Here is a 22327-nt window from a genome sequence, read left to right as displayed (position 1 = left end):
TTTAATGACTCAGAGAAAGGGCCTGGCCTGGCCTGCTTTTCAGTCCTGTTCTGAGAGCCACAAGTCCTTCCTGGTCCTGCACTCAAAATGAGACCAATCCTTTGGATTTTACCATCAGAGGTAAAATTCAATGTTCTGCTTAAGATGGACAATTAACAGCAGGATTGTGTTCCACCACCTTCATTATTTTCCCCTTTTTCTTCACTTGCCCTCCCACTCAGCTGCCTGGTGCTCCCAGCAGGGCTCCAGACTCCTTGGAATGACATTCCCTCCTTCTGACTGCAGGATACCTTTTATTCAGGCCTGTTGAGTCTTTTCACAGTAACAACCACAACTTTGGTGCTTTTAAAACTGCTTTTTTTTTCCTTTGGATTTTTGCTAGGAAGGATAAAAGCTTCTCTTACCCAGAGTTTCCTTCTGCAGCTCACGGCAGCGACTCTGGAGCTCGTTTCCCTGCTGAAGGGAAGTTTGGAGCTGCTGAGTTTTCAGCTCAACTGTGTCAGCCACCCCAGTGAGGTGTCTGATCTTCTCCTGGAGACACTCGTTCTCCCTCTGGGATTTTGCCAATCTTTGGTTCAGTTTGGGGATTTCTGAGGAGGCAAAACAAATCCGTTCAGGCTGTTAAGTTATGTTAATCGTGAACAAGAACATCAAAGTTTTTAGATGGTATTCACAGGCCAACAAAAAAAAAAAAGTGGGGCTGAATGGTTTTGATGTAGAAAGCTGGATTTGAGATGGGTGTGACATTCCTGGTGTGGCACTAGTCTATAGTGGGAAATGTCGGATGAGGGATACAGAGCCTGTGTGAGAAAGGCTCCACTCCTGCTTCCACACAGATCCTCTGTATATCTGGAGTACTACAACAACCAGAACAAGGAATACAGAAGCCCTGAAATGTATGGATCCCTCTGAGGCTGCAGATGTCTGCAGGGACACAAACTGCCATTTCCTTCAGCCTGCAGCAGGCACGGAATGAGCCCAGGAAGAGAGGAATTCCTGTGTCATGTGGACACTGGCACTTCAGTTCACTGTTCCTACAGGAGTGAAGATTAGGGAGGGATGTTCTGGGCACACATCTCCAGCAGGCAGGAGCCCTGTGTGGCCCGGGGCCCCCAGCTCCCGGCTGCTGCTGGCTCAGTCTCTGGGCTCGAGCCCTTCCCAGAGGGAACAAAGCAATCGCTGAGGAATTCACTGCTCATGGAAGCACAGCCCACGGGGCAGCTGCTGTGGCAAACAGCTCCAGGCACTGGAGGTTTCACTGGAGCTCACAGGGACAGAGGGAGGTGGGACATGCACATCACCCAGCCTGCCCTCAAAGCCCTGATCAAACTGACCCCCAGGGGTTCACCTGGCCAACCAAAGAGGGATCTTTGGGTTGTGTTGTGCATGGCCAGGAGCTGGACTTGATCCTTGTGGATCCCTCCCAGCTCAGGATATTCTGTGATTTTGTGATTCAGCGAAACAGCACCTTGTCCACTCATCCACACTGAACAACTGCTAGGAAAGGAATATGACTGAACATCATTTCTGAAGGCCTTTAAAGCTGTAAAAGTGGGCGCAGGGCCAGCTGGGAAGCTCTGGCTGTTGCAGCCTGTAATTGCACCACTGCACACTCTTCTCAGTGAAACCAATCTCAGCTGAGGCACAGCAAAAATGGTACTCAAGGCTCAGTGTGAGTTCCAGCCTGAGGCTGGGCACGACCCCTTCTGAACAAGCCCAGGGCTGTGCCTTGCTCCCCTGTCCTTGAAGGCCATCCTTGCTGGAGCAGGGAGCAGCCTGGGGGCCATAGGAATCACCCCCAGCCCCCTGCCAGGCCCAAGGAGCCCTCAGATAAGGCAGGCTGCATTTGGCAGAGCTTGCTCTCACTCAGAAATGGGAGGGGGCAGAGCTGCTGATGCTGGGTGAGGGCTGGCTCCAAGGAAGGGGTGCAGCCTGCCCAGTTTGGGGGGCAGCACTGCAGGATGCTCCAGCAGCCCCCACAAGGATGCTGGACCATCACCCTACAGGATCCTTTTTTCTCTTGCCCAGAATGGTGGCAGGATGCTTTACCTGTCAGAGCTTCTTTGCTTACGGCTTTTATTTGCTGAAAAATTTCTTCCTTCATGGCAGCAAAGTTCTCCAGGTTGGTGGAGATGACCTCTTTAATACTGTCTAATTCACTTCTAATGAAAGGGAATAGTGAGACAGCCTTGTTCAGAGTGGAGCAATGGTGTTCCAAGGTAGTTCTGCAAGAAAGAAAACATACCAGATGTATATTTAGAAATTATTTTATAAATAAAACTTGGAAATTAGACTAAGCTTGACAACTACTTTCCCATTATCTGATAATTTATACTGCATTGGGTTAAAATAATTTAGTGTATGAAATGTGCTGGGTACTGAATATATGTATAATAAGTTTCCCCATCTAAATTTTTAGAGCTTTTATGCATAAATGAAGAAAACTGGGCTTGTTTCATGAACAAAATCATGTACAGAAAATTGTACAATCATTTTTAATTGAGAAATCAGAGTAATCATGTTTAAATGACTGTATGCCCAGGTTTGTGGTAAATCTTTATAAACAACATTTATGTAAGAAACAGAGCATTTCCAACATCAGCATTTTTTGTTGGGTTTTCACCTGAGCACCTGTGACTGCTTGTAGGCAGCTTCCTTCTCCTCCTGGAAATACTGCAGATCAGCTTTCACAGTTTTCATCTCCTCCTGCTTGGTTTTAAGTTCCACTGTCAGAGCTTTTATCCTGTGGATGTAAATAAAACAATCAGAATTGTTTGCACCAATAATCAACCTACAGCTTTGGTTGCAGCTTTCTCAGGGCAGGACCCAGCTCTGTGCTGGCCTCAGGCACAGCAAAAACCCCCAGAACCATCCAGAACCATCCCCCCAAGGTGTTCTTCACCTCTAACATTTACCTTGGGAACTTTCCTTTACAGCACCAGTATGTTTTTCAGGCACAGCCATCCCAGTGTAAACAAGCACAGTTTTAACACTGCTCTTCCAACAATTCAGCACTTGTTCCCATAATTGTCAGGAAAGGAATGGAACTGCACAGGAATAAAAGAGCTAAATCCAAATTCCTTCCTGTGGTACATGTGAGGAACAATCCCACACAGCACATCAGCCCCAGATGTTTTCTGTAGATAACCATCCTAAAGCAGCCTTCCAGCCCAAAAATACAACTCCAGTGACAAGCAACTGTTAAAAACCAGCCCCTGTTTAAGCTTTCAGCACTTACTGTTCACACAGAGAAGATGATCTATTAGTCTGCTGGTGACTCATTGCCACCAGTAAATAAATAATATTTGAATAGACAAGTATTTTATAAAACCAAAGGCTGGCAGAAACCCTACATCAGCCTTGGCTTCAGTTTTAAACAGCAGAAGAGAATGAGAATGATTTATACTGAAAATATATAAAAAGAAACCAAACTATGACAGTGCATTAGTTACTGTTATCACACACATCAGCACCAAAAAGCACATTTTAAAAAATATTAGTCCTGGTTAAGAAACCTGGATTTTCAGAGCTCTAACAAAATCTGAACTGAACATCTGGGGGTTAAGAAGCAAGTTTCTGGAGTACAATTGTGTTCCCTGGAACAATTTAAAAAAATAATTTAAAAAACCACACAAATAAGAAACTGAAGACATTCCTGGCATTACCCTTTTAAGAAATTTTACCCACTGCTACCTGCAAATTTCCAGGAGGTGGAGAGCAGGAGGGGAGAGATTAAATCTGTTGGATTTTGGCTGGGAGCAGAACTGCTGTCACTCACAAGGAAATGTCCATTCCCTAAATAGCTACAGGAATTCAAATCTACGTTTGCAGATGAAGGGAAAAAACAGTGATTAATCACTGACTAATAACAAATCCAAACTCTGGGAGCCAGGGAGAGCCAGATGCTCATTTTCCGTTCTTATTCTAGAATGGGTAGTATTTGAAGATCTTTTGGATTAAAAAGAAACTGGTAAACAAGGAGAGATATGTTTTCTTCCTCTTTCCATTCCAGACATTAAAGGGATGTTTCCAGCATGTCCTGCCCAGTCACACACAAAAGAACCGCTGGAAAAGGCAAGGCAGTTACACGCCACCGATACCATCAGAAGGAAGCAAAATAAACACGTTATTTTGGGGCTTTTTAGCACAAAGGGAGAGTGCAACGGCTCATTAAAAGCTGGCACTTGGAGAATGGTGGGAACAGCCTGATCTCAGCCCCCGTCCCACAGTGAGGATTCACAGCCCGTGCTCGTGTTCCTGGGAGCACAGGGGGAATCCTGCCCGGAGTGGGATTGAGGCAGGACGCGTTCAGGGGAAGAACAGCACGAGAAAACCCAGCAGGAGCTGCAAACGCCCTCCTTGTCCCGGATTCCGTGTTCCGGGGGATTCAAGGCGCTTCGCAGCACAGAAAGAATCCCTGCACTCCATGGCACGGGACTCCCAGAGGGATGGAGCAGCACTGGCACTGCCAGCAAGGACAGGATGCACACAGGAGCCTGGAACACTCTGTCCAAAACAGCTCCGCCGCAGGATTTTCACTGCCATGAAACTTTGGGAGCTGCCCAGAGCCAGGAGCTGCTCACTTTCATTTCACAGCCAGGAGCTCATTTTCAGTTCAGAAAGTGCTGAAGTCACCACCCCTGGAAGTGCTCAAGATATGTGTGGATGTAGCACTTGAGGACATCTTCAGCATTTACATCTATTTTACATTTCCTACACTGGATGAGGCAAGGATTCTGCTAATTAAATTAATAATAATTCAATTAATTATCAAGACTGAAGTGATTTTAACACAGAATAAGGTTGAATAGCTGAGTGGGATCAGTGCAGCTCATTCCCCTCCTCCTGCCAGGATCCCAAAGGAAAGGTAACTAAGGACAAGCAAACTCCCAGGGGGCTTTCAAGGCAAACCACAGGTACAAACAGGAATACCTAAACCTAGAGGGAACAGAAAACTGAAACAGTCTGCAGCTGATAAGAGAGATTCAATCCCTTCGTCTAGCAGAGATAAAAGTAAGAAAAAGGCATGTTTGGCTTGTGGGAGCAGTGATTTGTCAGCCTGACCAGAGCCAGGATGTTGAATATTGATACCACAGCACAGGGCAGTCAGAGAGGCCCAGGACAGCAAGGAGAAGATAAGGAATATTCAGCCAAGTTACTTAACAAGGCACAGTGGTTGATTTATGGCTGGAATGGAAACCTACTGCAAGTATTCCACTTGATTTCAGCAGCTTTTAAATCAAATGGAGCCTTAGGGGGGAAAAGTGCAGAGATAAAAATTTTATTAACTGTTCCAGCTTTAGTACAGAAAGTCAGCTCGATGAAAATTTAAAGTTTAGCTCTGGTAAATGATCCCCAACAAGAAAAATGTGCTGGCAGTGCATTTGATCACACACTGGATTCTGCCACCAGAGCTGCCATCCAGGGTCGTTAAAGGGACAAGGAGCAAACAAGCTCTAAAAATAGATATTAAACCACAGAAAACATTAAATGCTGGGGAGGAGGGGGTGGAAGATGTTAAATTTAAATGAAAAATATCTTGCAATAAACATTCTAAGTCATTTACAAGATAAATGCATTTTTTTCACTTTTGTGGGAACTTGTGCTCTAAAATGAATTATTAGTAATATTAGCAAGCAAAAGCCTAACTAAATCCATTAATTAAGTTAAATTTTTAACAATTTTGATTGACTCTCAAAAAAAAAAAAACAGGTTTCCAAAGCATTTCAGTCCAATCTCAAGAGCACCTTCAGCTCTAGATCCCTTGATGTGAGGCAGTGACACAAGGGAATTCCCCTCCTGGGAATTCCAAAAATCAAACTGAGCTGATAATTAAAATTAGAACCTCATCCTTACAAAAACCTTCTGTCTGATGGAGTCAGATGAGCAAAAAATTACCCAGGAGTTTCTGATGGCCTCAATCCATCAGTAGCAAACTTGAGCAAAATGCATTTCTTTGAAGTATCTTTTATTAATTGGCTACAAACATCAATTATTTATAGTCCTACTGTAACCAACTGATGGACTATAACAATTGATTCCAAAATATGTGCATGGAAAAGGATACAAACCCTGTAAGTATGAGCTGAAAGAACATATTTGGAGGTCCTAGCTGTGCCTGAAAATCTAAATGTGGCTCTGAGATCTGTCGTTAATTACTGGAGTTCTCAAGGTACAAAACTCCCCCTTTAATGGGGCCTTTCCTATATCTATAAGGATTTGAAACCTCCTGTTTGTGAAGCAAAAGGCCCCTGGCAGTTCCCAAACTGTTCCTCACTGCTTCAGCATTCTGTACCAGCCCAGCAGAGAGGGAATCCTGAGATTCCCAGGGTACTGTGAGACAGTCGGCCTGAATTTCAGACTCCAATTTCATTTGGAGTATCAGAGATTTATTACAAGACGATAAGATGAAATATTCATCATTTCCCTTTGGGAGTGAGGGCAGGGGAAATCCTCTGAGTGCCTTCTGGCCTTTCCTTCACCTTCCACATATTCCATAAACTGCTCAGGAATTCTGAACCTGCTTCCAAAGCATACTATGAACAATTATTCAAATCAAGCATTGCAGTGTACAGGGGCCATCTGAGGAAAGAAAGACAAATGTTACTTGTATTTTAAACGACTTTGGGCTGAAATTCCCCACCACACACAGCAGATGATGAGCTCTGACCTTTCTGTTTTGGATTCGCTCTCAGCCCGGCAGCGCTCGAGGTCGTGGTGAAGAGCCTGCAACTCTGCCTGAAGCCTCTGCTCCCGTTCTAGACTTCCTTTATAAACTCTGATCTCCTTCTCCATTGCTCTGACTTTGTCTTCCATCACCTTAAACTCATGCAGTGTCAGGTAGCTGACCCCGCAGTATTTGCACACTGTCTGGTCCCGGGGCATCTACAAAGAGAGAAAATGCTTCAGATTGTCTGTAAGGAACAGGTTCAGCTAAAAAAACCCTCAGTGACACTAAGAAATAATCATAAATCTGAACTATTTAAATAATTTGCTGCTCCGGAACATTTAAGATCAGATGATGTTATTGCTTTAACAAATAAAGATAAAAATCCTCATTAGCAAAATGAACCCCAGCTAGAGCAGTACTTTCCCTTCCGGGCAACTTCCCAAGGTACAGCAGGTCTGGAATTTGATATGTGGGAGCTCCCACTGAAATGCTAAAGTACTTCTGAGTCAGGTTGGATGTATTCATTGAAAATGAAATGCTGTGTTCTATAAAGCTGTTTCATTAATGAATCTGGGAATTGCTTGTGCCAGATAAATGTTATTTCTGTGCTTTTCCAACAACTCGTATCCAAGTGAAGGAAGCAAGATGAGGGAGAGGGAATTAAATGATGTAATCCACATTTTTCACAAAAATAATTCATGACTGGTGCTGATGCGGTGTCCATGGCACTGGGGTGCTCTGGAATCTGGAACCCTTTTGCCAGGGATGAAGGACTCGGGACTGATTACACAACGTGCAACACACATCCAATGGAAATAATTCAATTATTACACTGGCAAACAGACTTTGCCAACTGATCTGGTTATTAACCTTGAAGCAGGGAACACACAAGCACCTGCTCAAACAGTTTAAGTCCAATTAAGAAACTCTGTTTTACAGAAGAAGAAAGATGTTTTGAGACACTGGGATAAAGAGAAAGAAACCCTACCCAGAGGATAGAAAAGAGCTTTTGAAAATTATAAATTAAAGACTCCTACAACAACCTTTAGCAGTTTAAATACAGCTTGACATAAACAGTGTTTCAGGATGCCCTGGACAAGCTTTATTTCCCCATTTCTTAATGTTGCCCCAGTTTAAACCCTTTTACAGCTGCTCTGAGGGAGCTGAAAATGCAAGTTTATTTTTCCTGGCAGCTGCAGTCCGTGTTTGGAAACCTGAAACTGTACTTCAGGATAAGTACCCCGAAGTTCCAAAGCACTGGAATGAGTGCACTGAAAAAGGCCAAAATGAGCTGTGCAGGGAGCACGGGAGGGGGTTTATCACAGAGAGGACAGGGTGCTCTGTGCAGCACAGCCACTGCTGCTCACACAAACAGCTGAGAACTTGCACTGCTTCTCCCACCAAAAACAGCACACAATCACCAGGGGCCTGAACTGAAAGGGTTCGTGCAAGTACCGAAACTTCTCTTTCCAAGTCAGTTTTGTTACTGAATTTCAAAATAAATGAAGTCATAGAACAATAAATACTCTCTGTCTGGGCTCAGCTGGAAGTGAGTCCTGCTCTCCTTCCCATCCATTCCTCAGGTGAAACAAAAATCTGGGAGGATTTCTGATTAGGTTGGATTTTTACAGTATTTGCTACAGAGTCAAAAAAAAAAAAAATCACAGAATAAGAAATTCTGTCTAAATCAGGACCTTGCTCTGCACATTAATAATTACCCTGCAAGCACTGCAGTAAGTGTACAGATTGAACGGCTTCCAAATATCCACCTTAATATATGGAGCAGTTCCCTGACACCAGGAATGGATTTGGCACACACTGAGTGATGCCAGTCACAGTTAATTTAAACTCAGCACATCTGTCCAGTGTACCTGGAAAATTAACAGGACCCAGTGAAAGTGGAGCAAGGAAGGCACTGACCTGATTTCCCATCCTAAATTCAAGGTTCCTCTCTCATGGAATCACAGAAGGGTTTGGGTTGGGAGAGACCTTAAATCCCACCCAGTGCCACTCCTGCTATGGCAGGGACACCTTCCACTGTCCCAGCCCCAACCTGGCCTTGGGCACTGCCAGGGATCCAGGGGCAGCCACAGCTGCTCTGGGCACCCTCTGCCAGTTCTATTCCTTCCCAATATCCCATCTGACCCAAGTATTCCAATATCCCATCTATCCCTGCCCCCTGGCAGCCTTATAAATAAATGGTCTTTCCAGGAGAAAAGCTCCACTAGACTTTTTTTGGTTGTCTCTTAGACACCAAAGTTGACCAACCATTACACAAAATGTGTGGGAAACAAACTGCCATCAGTTCTTGTGCTTACAAATTACCTTTTCTGGAACAGTGAGACTGCTGAGTAACCACTAAGGATGTGTACTAAATACAAACTGATGGTTTCAGATTCCACCTTTCACTGTTTCCATTTGATAAAAACACTGCAGTCAAATTCAGAGCAGAAAAAAATCAGGGGAAAAACAGTTTGGAAAGAATAGAAAAGGAAACTATCAGAGCTCTGAGTGGAAAGGGGACTTACATGTCCTGAGAACAAACAGTACACAGAAAAAAAACAATCAGGAATTAAAAGACCAGTTTTGCTGAGGACAAAGTGCTTGATCTGGGAAGATGTTTATCCATAAGACTTGGAGCTACAGTTGTGATGCACAGATGCTGTAAAGCATCTGGGAGAACAGCTTCCACTCTGCAGCTGGTTTTGGAAGGAAATATTATCCCCTGGTTACAAAGATTTCTTTAGCTACCAAGGCAAAGGGAAGACTGAGCCAAGAGGGATAATCACAGAAATTACATCTGTCTGACTCAGTTTCATCTGTAAAGCATAAGTTATAAGGGGGGGAAAAAAAGATTGGTGGTCTGGACCATTTTTAGCCTTTTGAATAATGAGACAGGAATTTGTACCACTTGAACTTGACCAAGTAACTCCAGGGTGTGTCAGCTCGTGCACCACCACCCCTCTCCTCTGGAATTTCACATTCCACCCACAAACAGCCCACGATGGAGAGCTGGAGCCCTGGAGAAGAGCGAGCTCCTCTCTCCTTGGGCAGGGCTTTGATATTCCAGCATCCAGCACGTGGATCACTCAACACAGAACCCAAAAATTGCTCAGGTTGGAAAAGCCCTCCAAGATCATCGAGTGCCACCAGCCTACAGCTGCCACATGCCCAGGGCTGTTAAATCCCTGCAGGGATGGGGACCCCACCACTGCCCTGGGCAGCTGTGCCAGCCTGGACAGCCCTTTCCATGGAGAAATTCCTCACAACACCCTGTGCTCCTTGGTCCACAGCTCTTGCTCCCTTGGTGCATCTGTCAGGACTGAGATTGCTTCAGCAAAGACTGGTCAAAATGAAAAACCTCTGTATTTGTCCAAATTAAACTTGTAGCTGAATACATACAAGTCAAGAAAAAATAAAAATCCTTATGCTGCAGCTGGGTGGTCTTAAATTATTTCTGTATGTTGATTTATTCTACTTTCTTTTTTGTTTCAGTCCTCTCCCACATTATTTTCATGTCTCTCATCCTGTCTGTCCCTCTTCTGACACACCAGTCAATCCCTGTTGCACAAAAAGAAATGATGACTCAAACCACACCATTGATTTTTGGGGAAGAAAGGGGAGTCTTCTGATGTAGATGCAAAATGAGGAGGTACCAGATTGAAATTGGTATTTGCCTTAGTCAAAGAAAGATTTTTAAAAGTCTCAGTAGAAACTTCACTTCTTTTAAAATAAGCAAAGTGTATTATGAGCCAAGTTTTCAGTCTGCATCTACCCCAAAGCAACACAGATGGTACTGCTGAGCCACACTGTTCACATCATTATTTGCTCCCAGCCCATAAAATCTCAGTTGCAAAATAAAAATCCCCGTGCTTGCTTTGAACACATGAACAGTGGAGAAACAGGCCGGGAGTAAAACCAGAAGGTTGCTTCATTCAAAACATGCCCTGGGATAATCCCTGTGTCACGACAGGAAATAACACCAGGAGTTCAGGTAGCTGAAGCCATTTTTGCCTGGAGGAAAGCAGAATAATGAACCCTGGCAGCCTGACACGGGCCTGCAAACACCAGCACAGGGCCAGCAGCCCTTCCTGAGCTCCCCAGCTTCCTTGGGACGTGTCACAGCATGTTCCAGCTGAGAACTCACCCTGAGTGCTGCCACAAAGCACCTCATGACAAAACACACCAGGCAAAGGATGGTTTAGCCCATTGCTCAGCAGACCTTTGCCTGAGTGACTCTCTGCATCTCTAGGTGGGACTGTCAGGAAGCCTCTCCTGGCTGCAACCCCTGGCTGTGTGGGAGGTGAGGAGATTCCAGTCCCTCCAGCTCCGAGCAGCAGAACGCTGGCTGCAGAAAGGGTGGAAAAGCTTAACTGTAGTGAATACAACTCTGCTTTTGTGAGAAAATCTTGGATATAGAGAATACAGCCCTGGTGTGATGAGAAAAGCTTGGTTGTAGTGCCTAGAGAGGGTGTGGAGTGTCCCTTACTGGACAGGCTGAAGCCTCTGGATTCAAGCCCTGGAAGTGCCCATGGCCAGGCTGGACACTGGGGCTTGGAGCCACCTGAGACAGTGGAAGGGGTCTCTGCCCATGGGTCTTCAGGGTCCCTTCCAACCCAAACCATTCCAGGATTTTCTCCCATTTCCAGAACACTCCACAGCAGGAGCCTGACACCCCACCACCACCCAGACATCACAAATTCCACAGCCAAGTGCTGAAAACCTCCGTGGGCACTGCAGCAGCCTGGGGACATCCCCTCCAGGAGAATTCAGCAGGATGCTGAAAAGAGCTCTGCCATTCTACCTCTTATCTGGAGGGCACAAATTGGAATTTTATCTGCTTTGAAATCCCTGCTGGTGCCAATGCAGCACATCCCAGACACAGAGCTGTGCTGTCCTGGTGGACGGGACAGGCTCGTGGGCTCCCAACCACAGCAGGAACTCTGTGTTCCAGAACCTCTTCTAAAAAAACCCCAAGCCCGGGTTCACAGAGAGCAAGGAAAGGGAAAGCTGACGTGATGTGCTCATACAGAGCCCATACTGTCCCAATCTATAGCACACGTGGGAGAGGCACCCAGTACCCATTTGCTACTTGTGGTGAACACGATACTCTGGGGACACCAAGGACGTTCTGTCCTGATGGGGAACAACCTCAGAGGTCCTGCCCAGCCTGAGCTCTTCAGCTCCTGGGGTGAGAGAACTCTTAATCTCTAAGGGTATCTTGGCCCTAAAAACCTTATTATTTATGGTAACAAAGCTTTATTTTTTTCTGAATAAAATATGAAATTAAATATAACTTTCTTTGCATTCTGCTGCTGTTCTGTTTCCTATTTCAGGGAGATCCTAAGTGCAAAGCTGCATTTTGCCTTCTACTTCTCTCCACTTCCACAGAACTGTAATTAAAGTCCCCAGGCACAAAAAAAAAAGATTCATCTACCACTGGCAACAAACAACTACCAAGGTAAAATATAAAAGCCTTGAGGAAAAACTAAACCAAAATAAAACATTAGCTAAGCAACAAAACCAAAAGTCCCCAAAAATACACATCCATGACATTGGAGTCAAGGAAACACTAATTCCCTTCTGTACCCTGCTGGGCTCTGGGACACCTCTGAGGCTGAGTTTGACTGCAGAAAACTATACATAAATATATTAAAAACAGGCATTAAAAGCCAGTGGTTTCCCTATTTACTGACAAATAATTTTCAGAAAGTATGCAACTGTAAATACAAAAGAATACTATAAACTTTAATAATGGACATTTGGATGTTTTATTCACCTATTGATTTTATTTTTTTTTTATCATTTAGCACCCATCCTGCAATGAAAGAGTTGTGAAAGAAGAAGCAATGAGAGAAAAAGAAGAAAGCAGGGACATGTAAAAGTTTTTACACAGTTCTCTGAGGCAAAATTAATCAGAACAAGAAGAACCAAAGTCCCTTCACATCTATCATTCCCTTAACACAATGCTGAGAAATCCTCTTCCCTCTAGACTAAAACTTCCTGTAAAATAAAAACTTGCAAAATAAATATAAATCTTGTAGAAGAAAATAAAATCAAGGAGAGGAACAACGAGAGCTCTGCACCCTGCCCTGTGAGGCAGCTCCTGGATCCCTTGTGAGCACCACAACCCAACATCCAGCACTCATCCATCCATCCATCCATCCATCCTGAAGCAGTGCCTAGCAAGGGAATATCCCTCACTCTGGGCTGCAATCTCCAAGCCAGCCAGGCTCCCTCCAGTCCCACGTGCTCCCTCAGCCTGCAAACCCATCTTGGGAGCACGTGTGCTCTGGATCTGGCAGAGCAAAGCACAGCTGGAGTGAGCTCGGCTGTGTCGGGAGCCAGCTGAGAGACATTCCAGAGGAGAGGCTGTAAAAGCTGAGCAGCAGAGTGGGAAGGGAACCATGACACGTGTGCAGAAAAGATGGGAGATACAAGGACAGGAAATTGTGAGAATGACTTGTAGTGCCTTGTAACCATGCTGCTGAGTAGGAGATGAGCAACAGCACAGGATGTGTAAAACCCCGACACTTTCTCATCCCAAATCCCGGGCTGTCGCTGCCTTGGAGCTCACACGTGGCATGAGGAGGATGGGACAGGAGCACAAGTCTATCCACATCTGGAAATCCTGCACCACATTTTTTGTTAAACGCGTACCCAGCACTGGAGGGATCTTCAGAGATCGACTGCCCCATCCTGTACTTCGAGAGAAAAGTTGGGAGAACTCCACAGCTCCAGAGTTCCAAAGCTTTCAACCAAAACACATCCAGAAATGAGAGGAAAAGACTCATTTGCAGCTGGAAATGAACCACCACCTCCCTCTACCTGTGAGTACTTACTGTGCCCTCAGGTATTTTCCAGAATGAGCAAACCCAGCTCTGTTATCCTTTCTTAGAAACAAGATTTAAAGCTCTTTACTGTTTTTGCTCTTTTCTAAATTCCCATCAGTCATGTCACTATTTTTAAAGCCTGCAGCTCAGAAATGAAACCTCAATGGCCCTGGACAGAGGGACAACGAAGACACAAGTTTCACATGTGATTCTTATTGAGTTATTAAAACCATTAATATAATAACAGACTTTTTTTCTGTGTAACATGCCTTTGTTCATATTATTCTGCTTATACCTGATTACAGCCCTCACTGTTAGGTCTGACAAGTGACAAGGAGGTTATTATGCATTTTGTATTGATGCACTGGATTCATTTTAAATTACTTATTTTCCCTAGGAATATGGAGTTTAATGCTGTACCCAGAATGCTCACACCCCTTTCCTGACTGGCACCAGCGTAATCCTTATTATAATCCGAGATCCCGGCTCAATAATAACCAGCAGCCACTGACACTGCTGATGACAGAATTAATGGCACTGCCTTTCTGTGCCTGCCCTGGCTGCTGCTCCTTCCTTGTGCCTCGCACATGGAACGGGAACTGGCTCAGGAGCTGATCCCAACTTAAAACAGGCTCAAGTGCCACCAAACTGCAGCTTTAAGTCATTAAAGGAAATACTAAGCAGTAACCAGCTCCAGGAGGATTCCCTCATCCAACAGTTTGGTATAACTGTTTCTGTGAGAAGCTTACACTGATTTTTGTTCACCACTGTACCCCGTTGGGGCTAAAAAAACTAACTGCTAAATAAACAACCTTAGTGGGATCCTTCCCGCTACCAAAACAGCTGCTCACGAGTCTGAAAGTGTCCCACAGCTTCTTCCCTTCCTCTTTTTTTTTTTAAGACTAAGCATTCCTTTTCTCTTTCTTTGTCTATCTTACCCATCCTTGATTTCTCAGAAATCGTTTCAGAAATTGCCTGAACAGTTTCCTGGCCTAACCCAGGGAGATTTTCTCCAGGCTGAGTACACAAAGCTTTTAAATGACTTGCCAATTATGAGCTGCAGACCGATGAATGAGGATAGCTGGGCGTTGTATTGCCAGAGTGAAAACCTGACAGCGTTACAAAAAGTGACTCCTGCTCCACTTGAGTGCAGCCTCCTCCTAAACGGAGCCATGTAAACAGCAGCACTGTTACACCAATAATCTGTCTCCCAAACAAAAGAACGCACAAAGATACGAGGGGAGATGAAGGGGAATGTTCCGTCCTCGTGTGTGTTGATACTCCTCTGGAACATGTCATGCTCTGCAGTCCTTCCCAACTCCCGGCAGCAAAACGCGCCAGAACAGGGGAAACCTGAGACTCACCTGCAGTGACAACACCGGCACAGACTCGGGCGTTCCTCTGCAGGCTTCCTATAGAATGACTGTAATTACAGCGCACAAACAGTGAGGAAACCCGACACCCAACCTAACCCAGGACCGAAATGCACAGATAACGCAGGGCTGCTCACAGGCCTGCGCAACATCCCAGAAGTGCTGCGGGAGCTCCGAGCGCTGCGCTTCGGCATTTCCACAGCTCGTACCTTGCGGATCTCCTCGGGCAGCGCGTGGACGGGGCCGCGCCGCTCCATGGCCTCCCGCAGGCTGGGTTCGGGGGTCCGGGAGCGGCCGGGGTTCGGGGCTCAGGGCCCGCCGGGGTCCCGGCACGGGGGACCCGTGAGGGGCGGGGGGTGCGCGGCGGCCGCCGCCATTTTGTGGCCCTGGCGTCCGCCGTAACCGCGGCAACGGCGCGTGCGCGTCACGGGGGCCGTGGGAGGGCGGGCGGCGAGGGAAGCGTTTAATCGCTCCCAAAATTCCCCCCGACACCCCAAAGCCACCCCCGACATCCCAAGCTGAGCCTCGTCTCCGCAGAGCCCGGTCCTGACACCCCAAATTCGGCCCTGCCACCCCAAGAGCCCGAAGTCAAACCCTGCCACCCCAAAGCCAAAAGCTGACGTGCCAGATTTGCCCCTGCCACCCCAAATTTGGTCCTATGCTCGCAAAGCCACCCCCAGTGTCCCAGATTTGGTCCTGACATCCCAAAGCCGTCCCTGACTTCCCAAATTCTATACTGACACCCCAAAACCACCTCTGCCCCCCTCCAGCCAGCCCTGATTGCCCAAATTTAACCGTGACACTCCAAAACTCCTTCGTGCACCTCAAACCTGCATCTGACACCCCTAATTCAGCCCTACCAGCCCGAATTCAGCTCTGACACTCCCAAGCCACCCCGGACACCCCCAATTAGTCCCTGGCACCCCAAATCCGGCCCTGCCAGCCGGGTCATCTGCGTGTCACAGCCGAGGCAGGAGCTCAACCTCGGGATGAACCGTCTGGGCCCGGTGAGACCCACTGGAGTGCACACAGCCACGAAAAAAAATACATCAGGGGAGGATTGGCAGCGGGATCCGGCAGTTTCAGCGGGATTAATTCCACTTTCTGCCCTTCTTTCCAGCGTTGTTTCCTCCAAAACCCAGTTGCCGTTGGGTTTTGATCGTACAGCAGGGACCATCTGCCCAAAGCAATTCCTACATCCACTCCAGCCTTATATAAAACAAGACCTCCCCCCAAAACTGCAATTTAGGGACACACACACACAAAACTAGGGACAGGCCATGGCACAAAAAAGAAGAACGAAGCGACCATAATTTCATTTACGGAGTAATTTCTGAGGTGAAGCATTAGTAAGGTTGGGAGCTGGACAGGGGAGAAAAGGGGGGTCAGACTGAAGAAAGCAGTGAATTTTAAGGGATAGAAACAACAGCTTTATTGTGGGGGGGAAAAAAATGAAAATTGCATCAGTAAAGGGGAAAAATAATTAGTTTGGGGGTGGGAGAAGGAAAAATGGGTGAGTAGGCGCTGTGTCTACAGAGGGATGCAAAGCCCGAGGATCGGCTGAGGGCACGGTGCGCCCGCCCGGGCCCGCTGCCCTCCGGCTCCCCCCGGCTCTGCGCGGCGGTGCCACGCGTGTCCCCTCGCGTGTGGCCGCCGTGCCCCGTCCCGCCTTGCGTGCCGAGCTCCGAGCCGCGCTAATCCCGCCTTGGCAGCCGCCTCACGCCCCCGCCTCCGTTTTAACCTCTTCGTGCTTCCACTCCAGGCGCGGGCGAAGGGGGGAGCGCGTTGCGTGTGAAGGGCGGCTCGCCCCCCGCGGGGGTCATTAATTAAGATCTGCATTAATAAGAGCTGGCGAAGGCCCGCCTTGGCTGGGAGCGGGGTCTGGCCGCGCCGTGCCGTGCCGTGCCGGCAGCTGTTCCCGCCGTGCGTGATGGCGGCGGGCGGGGGGGCGGTGGCTCTCACGCGATGGCGGGGCTGACGTGCCGAGCCAGGGTGTCGTGAGGCGCGGCCGCGAGCTCAGCGCGGATCACCGCGGGCGGCAGCACGGAGGGAGGGAGGGACGGGGGAACGGAGGCTGCTGCGTCCCGGCCGTGCCCGCTGAGGAGGGGCTGAAGGCGGCTTGGGCAGAGAGACGTGAAGGGATCCGGGCTTGGGGATCTCGTGTTCGGGGGGAGCTTGTCCCAGAGGGTTCTGAGGGGAGCCTGTTCTGGAGGAGCAGGTGAGGGAATCCAGTGCTGGGGGAAAATGAGGCAATCCTGTGCTTGGGGATCTGAAGGGAGATTGGACAAAGGGGAGCCTGCGGATGAGAAGATTCCAGTCCTGGGGGGAAGGGGGGGCTGAGGGGAGGCTGGCGTAGGGGAAATAAAGGAGATCCTGTCCTTGGTGTCTGAGGGGACCTTGCACAGAGGGAGCCTGTCCTTTGGGAAGGTTGAGGGAAGCCTTTCCGAGGGGATCAGGGGAGATGCTGTGCTGGAGGTGCGGAGAACCTGGCAGAGCCGTGCTGAGCCAGCCGAGATGCTCCCACACCAGGGGCCCTGTGGGGAAGCAGAGCGCTCAGCTCTGAAGCAGCTGTTTGCTCCCAGCAGGAATCCCCCACAAACCCCCCGCTCCTCCCGGAGCCCAGAGCCCTCTCCACACATCCCTGGTGGGCTCAGGGGGTCGGGCAGCCCCTGCCCCAGGCCTCGAGCTCCGGCCTTGTCTGTGCCCGTGGCACGGTGCCGTGTTCGTGCCAGCCCCGGCACCGCTCGGGATCAGGTTCCAGGCGGCGAGAGCAGCTCCAAGGACGAACGAATTGAACGGGCAAGAACCGAGTGCGTGACACGCAGCAGTCATAAGGCAGCTATTTCCATTGTTTTCCGGCAGGCTTTGTACCTTCTCAAACACACGTGGAAAGCCTCCCGCTGCTTAGAAATATCCCAGCCCAGAGGAGCAAAGTCCGCGCCAGTGGGCAGCTGGGGAAAAAGGCAATAAACACCAACACCCTCTTCGCACAAAGCGGGACCAGCCGAAGGGCTGGGAGGGTGAATAGGTGTGTCCACACCTGCAGCATTCTCTGAACAATGAGAAATCCAACTTTTATCCCAGCCCTTTGGCTTTAGGCTGCCCTTATGTTTGCTCAGTACAAAGAGCGGTTCGGGGAAGCGTTTTTGCAGCGTTGTCTGTGCACAGCTCCTCTGGGAAAATCCGGTTGTTTTCCTAGGGAGGAGCAGAGCTGGGTTATCTCCCCGTAGGTACAAGGGGGATTTGGGCAGGAGCAGGGGTCCCGTGCTGGGTCCGCAGTGCAGGAGGGTTCAGGGGAAGGACAGAGGTCGGAAGGCAGCTGATTATTCCAATGCTCCCTGCACATTGCCTTGGTTCCCTTCTCCCAGCGATATTTGCTGGATTTGTTTGGTTTGCTCCGCTTGCCCCCTCTTTGCAAATGTCACAAGGACGAGAGCGTGGGGGCAGAGGGGCCTCAGTGGGAAGGATGTTTGGAGAAGGGATCTGAGCGCCAGGGCTACCTGGGAGTCAAGGTCAGGCAGGTCACTCTGTGCTAAGAACAGAAACTCTGCAAAGCAGCAGGGAAATGATAAAATCGGGAGAAAGGGGGTGGAGCAGGGTGCTGGTGGTGTGTGCTGGAGGGCAGAGGGGAGGGAATGGCCCCACTCTGCAGAGGCACCGATGCCAGCCCAGAGCAGGGCACAGAGGATGTGCTGGTGGCAGTGGGACATGAGGGGCAGCAATGGGATCCCGAGGGATGTGCTGCTGCCGTGACATTGCCAAATCAAAGTCAAGCTCTTGGCTGCAAGAGCACATGAGGTGACTCAGAGAAAGAAACCATATGATTAAGCAGCAGCTGAGTGCCAGAAGTGAAGAGCTGTCAAGGATAATATCAGGAGTGAGTGTGTGTGTGTGTGTGTGTGTGTGTGTGTGTGTGTGTGTGTGTGGAGGACAGTGGGTTTATTTGCCACGATAGGAAAGGATTTGAAAGGGACTACAAGACGCTTGTACTGAGTCTGACTTGGCAGCAAGAGAAGTTGGGAAGGGTGCCAGGAAAAGCATCACGGATACAGGGCTGGACTGAGGAGGGAATGCAGAGCACAGAGACAGCTCTGGCAGTCAGGAACAGGCACGGAGGGACAGAGGGCACAGACCAGTCAGCAGGGTGGGATTTGGGGAGGGAATCAAAGAATCATTGGAAAAGATCTCTGGGAATCATTGAGTCCAACCTTTGACTAACCAAATACCACATTACCACCAGCCCAGAGCCCTGAGTGCCACATCCAGCCATTCCTCAGACATCTCCCTGGGCAGCCCCTTCGAATGCTGAAAAACGCTTTCCATGAAGAAATCCCTCCTGATGTCTAACCTGAACCTCCTCTGGCACGGTTTTCTCTTCTCCTGTCAAAACATCCAAGCAAAAGCCCAACTCCCTGGGAGATGGTGCAGAGAGTTTAGAAGTTTTGTTCTCTATTTTTTCAGCATTCAAGGGCATATCTAAAAGATCTCCTAATTCTCCTGGATGATAATGATGGTGGCACTCCTGCTGGCTCCTCAGGCAAAACAGAACTGTTACCGTGAGGGTGAGGTTCATCTGGGCAGGACTCAGCAGTTTCCCAGGAGCTTGCCAGGGAACTCCCATGGGATAATAGAAACCCCATCAATCTTCCCTGTTCACCCCAGCCACCAGTGATCTGCTCTTTCCTAATTTAAACACAGAATGTTTAAACGTTTCTACTGCTGGCTTAAAAAAAAAAAAAGACAAAAAAAAACAAAAAACAAAAAAACCCACAAACAAACAAAAAAAAACCCCCACAACCTGAAAATCCTGCCAAAACAGAAACTGCACACAAAGCCCTCCCCACTGGAAGGGGACAAGGATGGATGAAACAAGACAGATGTTACAGCCTTGCTGAGCTACTGGAAGAAACACCAGGCAGCGATGAAGGAACTGTGGAGTCACTAAACTAGGGAAAGATAAAGAGAAAAAAACAACTGAAGGAAGGCAGGATGTTTGGAGGATGGAGCATCCCAAGGAGGATGGTGGGGCTCAGTTGAACCCTGGAGGAAGATCAGTGTGTGTGCATCATTCTGAGATCCAGCAGGCAAAAACAACCCTTGGGTCTCCCACCCAACAACGACGGGAGTGGGATTACCCATAAAAATAAGAACTAGTGAGGAGAGTCTTTGCAAGCCCTAAGACTGTGTTATGATATTTACTGGTGACACAGTTCTGGAGCTTCTCTTGGGCTCCTCTCCATCCCCTCTGAAACACTTTTAAACAGCAGCAGACAGTGCTGGCAGGAGGTCAGGCTGCTTCTCCCTCCACCTCACTTTGGTGCCCAATTCCTGCTTTGTGATTGCCCTGCAGTGTCCTGGCACATCCTGATAAGAAAATGCAAATGTTGCATTTCCATGGCATGGCCCGACAATTTAAATCTATCTCCCACGAAGAGATAACAGCAGGTGTGTGTTGATCACAGGCTGTTGCTACAACAGACTTGTTAAAAAGCAGCCCTACAGTTATATGTGCAGAACTGGGATGAAAATAAGGTGGAATAAGGTTTTTCTTGCTTTGCTTTAGAACCCATTTCCTCATCTGTCAAACCCACTGGCTTCAAAAGGGGCAAGATCCCAGGTAACATCCAAACAGACATAATGTTTACTGCAGTGCAACAATTGTTATGTCTGGTATCTAAAGGGAGATACTGGGGGAGGTGATGGCCAAAGGAGCTGGATTTGACTCTGCCTCTGTACTGCCCTGAACAGGAGCTTGGCCATGGTTGTCCTCAGGCCACCTGAGGTGACCTGTGGCCACCTGAGGTGACCCATGGCTCTGATGCCAGCTGAGCTGGCAGCTTGTGGAGCCCAGGGAGGTGCAGGAGCTGTGGCAGCCACCACCTCGCCCTGCTGGCTGGTTTCTGAGGGCTCTGCAGCAAAGCCCTACACAGGGAGCTGCACACCCCTCGGGGTGGTTGTTCTGGGGCTCCTCTAGCACTGCTCAGCACCACAAACTTTGATTTTCCCATTCTTGTGAATCTGTCAGCAACTGATGCTTTCCATAAGCTGTTTGCTATTTCAAAGCATCCTGAATGGTTTAAGAAAGGAGACTTTAGATAAAATTGCTTTAAAATCTTTCGGTTTCTTTGTGATTTATCCTGAATGAAAGCTATTGAAGAACTTGGCAGAGCTGCCAGCAGAAGGCCCAGAGCTGTTGAGATGTCTGGGAGCAAGAATGGGGACTCCCTGCCGGGGGTCCCTGAGTTTTAAAGTCCCTTCCAGGCCGAGCAGCTGTGATCTGTTGTCAGAGGCACGCAGAGAGGTGTCCGTGGCTCCTGGGGAAAGCAAACCCTGCGTGTGACTCGCGAGAGGCAGGGGAGGCTTGTGAAACGGGCCAGTGTTTCCCAGTCACTATGGAGTCACCGAGGGAACAGGCAGATTTTCTTCCTGTTTACACAACATGGCACCAGCAGCTTTGTCCCCATCCCTGGTGACCTGCAGCCACTATTTGGAAGCAGTGTTGACACGCCATGGCGATAACACTTTGCCAGAGGGCTGCTGAGGATGTCCCCGGTGTGGAGCCCGGCCCTGCTGCAGGATGCTGCGGTGCAGGAAATCCAGCTCCAGCCTGCGGCCACCAGGGTAGGGCACACCAAAGGTGGCCCAGATATGTCACAGGGAATTGCTCCCCTGCATCCAGGGTCAGTCCTGTGAGGGGGGTGAGGGAGCTGCGAAAGGAGAAAAGGGGGATCAAGGGGAACTTCTGGCTCTGCACAACTCCCTGACAGGAGGGGACAGCCAGGGGGGATTTTGGATCTGCTCCCAGGGATCAGGGACAAGAGGAGAGGGAACGGCCTCAGGCTGGGCCAGGGGAGGCTCAGGGTGGACACCAGGAAGAATTTAGTAATGGAAAGGGTTAAACTTTGTCAGGGGCTACCCAGGGAGGTTTGGAGTCCCCATCCCTGGAGGTGTCCAAGGAAGGAGGTGACACCAGTGCTCTGGGCTGGGGGCAAGGTGGGGATCAGTCAGTCACAGGTTGGCTTTTCCAGCCTCAGGGTTCTGTGATCTCATCCCTGTGTGCAAGACCGAGCCTTGCCAGGAACTCAGGCTGGACCTGGGCTCCTGCAGGGACTCAGGCTGCTGCCACACTCTGTGGGCCCATCTTAAAGTGCAGCAGCTGGCGGCTTAAAGCCAAAGGTGCCACTCAGGACGTCACACCACACAGGGACAGTGCACTACAGAATTCACCCTTTTTTCATAGCACAGTGAATAAACTAAAAGTGAATGTATTCCCAGCAGCTGTGGTGAGTGCTTTCGTGAGCCTCCATTTCATGGCAGAAAATTTCATCCCCAAAGAGTTTCTCTGTCGCGTAGTGATGGTGAGAAGCGACAGAGTCCCCAGCTGCACTGGCAGAGCAGCAGGAGCCACGCACGGGCTGTCACAGGGCATCAGTCACAGGAAACCCACACAC

General features: G+C 48.6%; 1 protein-coding gene across 1 annotated transcript in view; it reads right to left on the bottom strand.

Moving 5' to 3' along the window:
- Positions 1-15133, bottom strand: part of LEKR1 (leucine, glutamate and lysine rich 1) — a 32122-nt gene extending 16989 nt beyond the window's left edge. Inside the window, exons 1-5 of the mRNA XM_062499384.1 lie at positions 15086-15133; positions 6671-6885; positions 2624-2743; positions 2050-2162; positions 405-590 (exon numbers count right to left, since the gene is read on the bottom strand). Of these exons, the coding sequence (XP_062355368.1) occupies positions 405-590; positions 2050-2162; positions 2624-2743; positions 6671-6885; positions 15086-15133 (682 nt within the window). The remainder of the gene's footprint in view (positions 1-404; positions 591-2049; positions 2163-2623; positions 2744-6670; positions 6886-15085) is intronic.
- Between the last annotated feature and the right edge of the window lie 7194 nt (positions 15134-22327).

The sequence above is a fragment of the Cinclus cinclus genome, chromosome 10, assembly GCF_963662255.1.
Source record: "Cinclus cinclus chromosome 10, bCinCin1.1, whole genome shotgun sequence".
Lineage (NCBI taxonomy): Eukaryota > Metazoa > Chordata > Aves > Passeriformes > Cinclidae > Cinclus > Cinclus cinclus.
The sequence above is the reverse complement of the archived record's forward strand: the minus strand, read 5'-3'. Positions and strand labels throughout refer to the sequence as shown.